We start from the raw sequence: 8,872 nt of genomic DNA on the forward strand, positions 1-8,872 counted from the left end.
TGATTAATATATCGTTTGACCTTGCAGACTGGAAGGCATGTAGAATACATACATGAAATGTGTTTCATGTACGTTTCAACGCTTGAAGACGGAGGAAAATATGAACAGTTTATAAATATGAATAAATATCTAAGACGGATCTTAACAGCGACAATTGCAATATCAACCGGTGAGGGAAAGAAAATTTCTTCACTAGGTAATTCAGAATCTGCTAGCAATACACCACCGCCTCTTCTTTTGGGACTATCTACATGATCATATCTAAATATTTGAAACTTTTGACAAAAAATTTCGGTAATAAATTTTACTTTGAAGCCAGGTTTCAGTGATATAACATTGTAACTAAAATCGTACCTCTCAACATATATAAGGCTGATAATTTAGTGTTTAAACCTCTAACATTTTGATAAACTAGATGAAAGGTATCAACAGATGGTATAGAAATAAGATTTTTTATTGATTATTAGGTAGATAAATTATATCAGATCTAGGAACAAGAAGTATCAGGGAGAAAGAAGGATTAACAATAGTTTCAAAAATTTCTTCAGGAACAATAATTCTAAGAGGCCTTACTTTGTCTTTCCGCATATTGAAATTTGTAGAATGTTATATTAGTGGCAGTGTTGGTTTTGCTTTTAAGATAGGATATCTTCTTCTGTCGTCTCAGCAGCAGCAAATCGGGCAGCAAATATAGTGCGTTTAGGTACAACCACTTTCAGGTTGGGTGGGATAGGTGAGTTAGGCAAATTAGAGATGACTTGAGGAGAGAAAAATGCTCTAGATGCAGTCGGTGTTAGTTCATTTGATAGATCTCTATTTTCAATTGATTTTTCGGTAGATGTATTTTCACACAGAGTTTCCTGAATATGAATTGGCATTTCGTCTAAAAGACAAACCACTAGGTATAATTTTCAAACGATAAAATTCCTATGAAATAAAAGTGATATTTATCACTAAATATGGTTAGACATTTATCATTACTCAGAAACCGGTTATTTTTGCCAAAAAACCGATTTATCAAAAACCGGAAAATGGTAATTTTTAAAAAACCGATTAGTAAAATCGGTCAAAGAAACCGGAAAACCGGTTTTCAAAAACCAACCCGATCACCCTAGTCTCAGATCAATACTTCGTTGAGTAACAAAAGGTAATGAAGAAATTTTTGGGTTGCCCAAAAAGTAATTGCGGATTTTTTAAAAGAAAGTAAATGCATTTTTAATAAAACTTAGAATGAACTTTAATCAAATATACTTTTTTTACACTTTTTTCTAAAGCAAGCTAAAAGTAACAGCTGATAACTGACAGAAGAAAGAATGCAATTACAGAGTCACAAGCTGTGAAAAAATTTGTCAACGCCGACTATATGAAAAATCCGCATACTTTTTGGGCAACCCAATAGTATACATTTACATTTAATAAGTTTATTTTTTAAAAATAAAAGTTTTTTATTTACATAAATTATTTGTTAAATAAAAAAGAACTTCATTTACATAAATTAAACTTTAAATACATAGGAAGAGAGCCAGCCTACATGCTATATTTGTTTTAGACATTTTTACACATTTTTACATTTTTCCAGACTGTATGTAAATTGCAAATTTTGTCCATATGAACGTTCCACTAAGGAACAGGGGCAAACTTCTCACATATCAATGAGTGCAGTCCGATTCAAGTTTAAGCTCAAAGATAAGGGGCCTCCTTTTTATAAGCCGAGTCCGAACGGTGTGCCGCAGAGCTAGATCTCTTTGAAGAGAAGTTTTATATGGCATAGTACCTCACAAATGTTGCCAGCATTAGGATATGTACACGTATTTAATCCAATTGATCGTCTGCAAATAATGGCAGAGTGTCGATTGCTTTATCTATAAATGAAGTATTCAACTTCACCAGCAATATGTTCTCAAGAGTGTCGTGATTAATTTGATTTCGGTTTCCGGCCACTATGTGTTTGAGAGAGGAAAGGGCACCTTCTAGAGTCGCCTAGAATAAAATTGTGTTTTCCAATAAACAGGGATTTTGTAATATTTTGTCTTTTACCTGAGTTGATCCTGCGGGAACTGCAAAACATATCTCGCTTAAATCATATAACTCTGGTTCGGTATACTGCTTATCTCTCCAAAACTTTAGAACATTAGAGCCTGCACGTAGAAACGGCAGCTGAAGGTTTAATAGTTTGCTATAAACATCCGGGCAATTATCGCCTGTGGGCTTCAAATTTTGAGTTAGATATGCATTTAGCAAATCATCTTCATCCTCCTGGACCAAGTCTTCAGTATGCATTGTTACAGATGGGAATTTTGTGCGGCTTTCTTCATTGGGTATAACCATAGGTTTTATTCGTTCATAAAGTTTGTTGAGATGCATAGCCGCATCTTGTTTTTGTGTCGCAGTTAAGGTGTGGTGAAAACGTGGATCAAGATAAAGGCAAGAAATTAAGTTGTCATTATCCAAAAGCTGTGTTTGCCTAATCTCCATGCTGTGTAAAAGTGTGCCGGCTATTTTTTTAACAAATGGTTTGTCAATTTTTTGCAGCAATTTGTTGGTGCATATCTTGCACTTTAACCATTCGGCATAAAAATCACCATAGTGTAGTTGTTCGGTTTGGAATTTGATTATGGTGTTCTGCAGAGGCTCAAAGGAAAGACAATATGCCTCAACATAGTCCCAGAAATTATACTGCAAGGAGTTTTCAATTTCAGCCAAAACATCTTTGGCATTTTTAAGTGTCTGTATCATTTTATAGGTAGATCCCCATCTCGTAGCACAGTCCAGCTGAGGTAGGGCAAGGCTTTTAAGCTCAAACATTGCCTCATAACCATTTAAAGGATTCTTAATGAACCTGGTCAAGTTGCGACAACTAATTATGAATTTTTTTATCTCCACATCCTTGGTCACATCTAGCACACAAAGCTGCGCGGTGTAAGCGGCACTGGGACAAATTTGCATTTCGCCCAAGTTTATGGCTGAAAAATCTTCAGACATTTTAAGATTCATCATATAAATTTCATTTCCAGCTTCCGCCTCATCATCATGGTCATCTACAAAAATGCCACAATGTGGCAACACCATGTTTGCTCCATTGTTCGAAGTAATGCAGTGTAACTGGCTCAAATTGATTTCAAATTTTGCTAAAGTCTTTAGTATTTCCGCTGCTAGTTTGCTGGTAATACTAGCGTCGGCATCTTTTAATTCAATCATTCCCAGTACGCGGGTTTGAATTTCGCTATCCTGTATAAACTGAGCACTTATGGCAAACATGTTGGGCGACAATTGTGTGGCACTATCGATTTTAAGCGACAAAAGTCTAGGTTTAAGCTCATTTTTTAAAGCCTCCCTTATGCTGGCTGCCACGTGTTCCACGTGTTTTTCGATATTGCTGCTGTTAAGCCTATAAAACTTTCCGGTTCTTCGACCAAGTCCCTGGAATATGGGATTTAGGATATTTTGTAAATTTTCCGAATTCAAAATATCCAAGCGAATGCTGTCTTCGATTACCAAGCCGATGTAAGAGCGAAATAGCTGCTTTTTACTTATTTCGATTCTGAACATTTGGTTTCTATTTTTAATTTTACTATGGTGCTTGTGGTTGACACTACTGCTCTTCTCTTTTGCAAAATTTTCCTCTTTTATATTATGCACCTTTATTATATGCGTCTTTAAATTAAAAAGCCTATCAGCTTTCAATGTATGTGTGCACAGTTTGCAAGCAGCTTGATTATTTTCTATATTAAAATATTTTCTAATGGTTATTTTATTCACACGCGGCGCCATGTTCCATAAACAAAAAGGTACGTTCAGCTCAAAGATCAACAGAAAACTGAATAGCCAGTAAAAAATTTACCCAATTCGCTGTTGCTTTCGATGCGTGTGTGTATTTGCTTTTGCTTGCCTAAGCGAAAAAGCAAAGCTAAAGCAACAAAAACCCAAAACAACAACATCTACATGCTGGCCGTCAAGCAATTCAACTCGTTTTGTGTTGCTATGGCTCTCTTTGTTGGTTGCTTTAACTGTGTGCTAAAGTAAAATTATTCTGTTTCTTCTTTATCGCTTTCGTTAAAACAACAACAAAAACGTAAACATTACCCACTGTATGTTAGAACGACAAGCAATTCAATTTCATTCGTGTTGTTATGGCTCTCTTTGGTTGCTTTAACTGTTTGCTTAAGCAAAGTATTTCTGTTTCTTCTTTTGCGCTTTCGCTGTTGCTTTTATGTATTTTTCACAGGCCATGTGCCAAGTGATATAAAATTTGCAGGGTTGGCAAAAGTATGACATTTGAGTGTGGTGAACAGTTTTATGGTAATGAAGCAATGGAATTCTATAAACCTTTCCCACGAAAATTGTTATGTTGAAAGTAAATAACATAAGAGTTATGGATTTTGGTATTCAGTAGCCATAAGTTCTACTGTATCTTCTATTTCGCTTTAGCTCTTGCTTTTGTATTGTTCACAGGCCCTGTGCCAAATAATGTAAAATTGGAGAGTTGGTAAATATATGACATTTGTTTGTGGGAAAAATTTTTTTGCTAGTCCAATAGGAAAATTCTCTACACTTTTTCAAAGAAAATTAAAAATTACAAATAAAACAATTATATAAGACACCAACACCTGTTTTTGTAAATTGTTCGATGACCTCGAGCCAAACCAAGAAGACAAAGTTACGAAAGTTGTTAGGTTAAACATTGATAACATTTGATGAAACCCCATTTTCCACAGAATACGACGAGACTCACAGAGACACCGAAATCTTGGAATAATGACGTTGATCGAAGGTTTATAATTACGGAATTTATGGTTCGATGCGTGTGTGTATTTGCTTTTGCTTGCCTAAGCGAAAAAGCAAAGCTAAAGCAACAAAAACCCAAAACAACACATCTACATGCTGGCCGTCAAGCAATTCAAATCGTTTTGTGTTGCTATGGCTGGCTTTGTTGATTGCTTTTACTGTGTGCTAAAGCAAAATTATTCTGTTTCTTTTTTATCGCTTTCGTTAAAACAACAACAAAAACGTAAACATTACCCACTGTATGTTAGAACGACAAGCAATTCAATTTCATTTGTGTTGTTATGGCTCTCTTTGGTTGCTTTAACTGTTTGCTTAAGCAAAGTATTTCTGTTTCGTCTTTTGCGCTTTCGCTGTTGCTTCTTTGTGTTTTTCACAGGCTTATAGGGGGAGTATACCAGTTTATTGACCGATTTTGATCATACTCGGCAATGAAGTTGGAAGTCAGATAAGAAGTCCTTGTGATAAGTTTCAGCCAAATCGGGTTCAAATTGAGGCTTCTAGGGGCTCAGTAAGTCAAATCAGGGAATAGGTTTATATAGGGGATAAATCAGTTTATTAACCGATTGGCGCCCCGATAGCCGAGTTGGTAACATGCTTGGATTACCAGCGCAAGGGTCGTGGGTTAGACACCCACCCTCGGTCTGTCGCTACTTTGGCATCACAGTTGACTTAAAATTGTCTAAGTGAGTCTGTAAAGGACTGGCACTCTTACCTAACATAACCTAACCTTATTGAGCGATTCGAATTATACTCCGCACTGATATTGGAAATCAGAATCCAAGTCTTTGTGCCAAATTTCAGCGAAATCTATTGAAAATCGAGGTCTTTATATGCTCAAGAAGTCAAATCCGGTAATTGGTTTATATGGTGGGTATACCAGTATATTGACCGATTCGGATCATACTTGTTATTAATGTTGGAAGTCGTAACAGAAGACTTTCTGCCAAATTTCAGTCAAATTGGATGAAAATTGGGGCTTCTAGGGGCTCAAGAAGTCAAATCCGGTAATCGGTTTATATAGTGGGTATACCAGTTTATTAAACGGATCATACTGATGTTGCCAAGTTTTAGCCAAATCTGCTGAAAATTGAGGCTTCTAGAGTTTCAATAAGTCATATGAGTGAATCGGTTTTGGTATACCCACATACCATCTTACTGACCGATTCGGATCATACTCGACACTGATGTTGGAAGTCAAATCAGAAGGCCTTGTGCCAAGTTTTAGCCGAATCGGCTAAAAACTGAGGGTTTTAGGGACTCAAGAAGTCAAATCCGGGAATCGGCTTATATGAGGAGTATACCAGTTTATTGACCGATTCGGATCATACTCGGCACTGATGTTGAAAGTCAGAAGGGAAGTCCTTTTGCCAAGTTTCAGCCAAATCGGGTGAAAATTGAGGCTTTTATGGACTCAAGAAGTCAAAACTGGGGATCAGTTTATATGGGGGCTATATCCAAATCTGAACCGATATGGCCCATTTACGATCCCCAACGATCTACATCGATAAGAAGTATCTGTGTAAACTTTTAAGCGGATATCTTTATTCGTTCAAACGCTATAGTGAATTCGACAGACGGGCGGATTAGTATAACCCCCTTCCTATGGTGGTGGGTATAAAAAGAAGGCTTCTTATTATTGAGCTTAAACTTTAATCGGACTGCACTCATTAAAATGAGTAAAGAATCCCCTGTTCCTTAGTGGAATATTCACGGTAAATATGATTGTATGGATACATTTTTAAGTCGCACGTTCCTCTTCTGTTTAATCTTACCTTCTTCACTAAAATTTATCATAAGGCATTCGTATTGTAGTTCGGCACATGAATTCATACCTACTTCTACATATGCACACACTTACATACAACACCACATACATAAATATTTTCAGCTGAACACAAAACTAAATTCCGTTCTATACATTGAAGTTTATCAATTTGATTGCTCGGTAAAAATGTTGTCGTGGCAACACTGCTTAAGAGAACTGTTCGTATGCTGTTGCTGAACACCCAACGACTCACCACCATTATAATGGAGAGATGAAAGAACAAAATACGAAACGTTATCTCAAAGCAGCATAGGTAACCCCACATCCATACATATAACCACCACAGCACTATGATTACAAACATGTTTATAGCTGAACACAATACGAATTCGGTTCTTCGTAATTATTTGTTTTGCGTTAATGAATTTTGTTTGAAAAATATTAACAGTGGCAACACTGCTTCTTGGAAAACAATTCGCATCTGGTGTTTGTGCTGCTTTGTAGCAGTGTTGCCACTACAAAAGAATTTTTCCGTCCAAAATTTTTCAAAATACCTAACAAATTCCCTTCAAGCCGACTAAAATTTCTTTTTTTACATTTATTATATATTTAGAAATACACAATATTACATAAAAAGACGTTAAGTTTGCCGGTTGGGCTGGTTGTTTTCATCTATTTTCCATTAATCTCGCAAAGGGGAAAGATACAGGCTGATTGACCATGAGAAAGAATTTTATTGAATTACAGAAAAGAAATTGTTTCTGTTGCTGATCCGGCCGTGTGTCTGGCATTTTTTTTCTCTAATCAATAATACACCTTTCATTCTACTGATTTTCGTTCTCATGGTCAATCAGCCCATATCCCTCTCCTGTGGGAGATTAATTAAAAACTCTAAGTTCGGTCGGGCCGAACATGTCGCAAAAATCCGCGAAAATATGTAATTAACACATAGTATTGCTATATAAAAATATGCTCTATTCTGAACCAAACTCGCCTCAATTCACTGTTCCAAGTTCCTGTGACATCGGGTAGTAAATGAATTTTATATGTCTTCTGGACCGTTATTCGTAGACCGATATATACGGCAGCTATGTCCAAATATTGTTCTATCTGTGCTATATTCAGGGAAGATGTGGAGGGGATAAACATAGATCACTGTACCAAATTTCAGCAAAATTGGGTATTAAATAGGCCAATTTTAGACGAAAGACCTTCGATGTGTCTATATGGGTGATAAACTCAAAAATTATCAAATCTAAACTATATTTAGCACGAACTTCAAAGAGCAAAACACAGCTCACTGTGTCAAATTCAACAAAATCGAGCAATAAATTAGATTTTTATGGGCCTAAGGCCTTTAATCTGAGTATCGATTTATATAAGGGCTACATTAAGATATAATCCGATCAAGACTATACACCACGCGCTTATTGTGGGTCTTAACCAGGGCTGAGGTAGTGGAAGTCGGAGTAGATCAGTTTTCCCCCGAGTCGAGAAATTTTCTTCAAATGTTGTCTTATGAAAAAATTCAGACAGTTTGAAAAAGTTTTCCCAATAATCACTTTAGAAACGTACGTAGTACGAAACAATTTTTAAGTACTGAATTAAATTTGTTTATACCCACCATCATAGGAAAGGGGTATACTAACTTTATCATTCCGTTTGTAACACCTCGAAATATGCGTCGAAGACCCCATAAAGTATAGATATTCTTGATCGTCATGACATTTTAGGTCGATCTAGCCATGTCCGTCCGACTGTCGAAAGCACGCAAACTTTCGAAGGAATAAAGCTTGGTGCTTGAAATTTTGAACAAATACTTCATATTAGTGTAGGTCGGTTGGGATTGTAAATGGGCCAAACCGGTCCATTTTTTGATATAGCTGCCATATAAAGCGATCTTGGATCTTGAATTCTTGAGCTTCTAGAGGGCGCAATTCTTATCTAATTTAGCTGAAATTTTGAACGTGATGTTTTTGTAGTACTTCCGACAGCTGTGCCAGGTATGATATAAATCGGTTAATAATCTGATATAGCTGCCATATATACCGACCTTGGGTCTTGACTTCTAGAGGACACAATTCTCACCCGATTGGGCTGAAATTTTGCATAAAGTGTTCTGGTATGACTAGAATTCCTATCCGATTTGGCTGAAATTTTACATAACTTGTTTTGTTATGACTGTGCTATGTATGGTTTAAATCGGTCCTTAGCCTGATATAGCTGCCATATAACCCGATTTTGGGTCTTGACTTCTTGAGCTTCTAGAAAGTGCAGTTCTTATCCGATTTGACCGAAATTTTGCATTAAGTGTTATTTTTT

General features: G+C 36.4%; 2 protein-coding genes across 2 annotated transcripts in view; one reads left to right on the forward strand and one right to left on the reverse strand.

Annotated features, from left to right (window-relative positions):
- LOC106088180 (neurogenic protein mastermind) overlaps window positions 1-8,872 on the forward strand; it is a 347,773-nt gene that overhangs the window by 28,608 nt on the left and 310,293 nt on the right. The gene's annotated exons all lie outside the window — the stretch shown is intronic.
- Window positions 1,803-3,773, reverse strand: LOC106088182 (uncharacterized). The gene is made up of 2 exons (XM_013253572.2): window positions 2,038-3,773; window positions 1,803-1,980 (listed from the first exon to the last, which is right to left on the reverse strand). Exons 1-2 carry the CDS (start codon window positions 3,769-3,771, stop codon window positions 1,813-1,815), a joined length of 1,902 nt encoding a protein of 633 aa, XP_013109026.2. The 5' UTR covers window positions 3,772-3,773; the 3' UTR covers window positions 1,803-1,812.

The sequence above is a fragment of the Stomoxys calcitrans genome, chromosome 5 (assembly GCF_963082655.1).
Source record: "Stomoxys calcitrans chromosome 5, idStoCalc2.1, whole genome shotgun sequence".
Lineage (NCBI taxonomy): Eukaryota > Metazoa > Arthropoda > Insecta > Diptera > Muscidae > Stomoxys > Stomoxys calcitrans.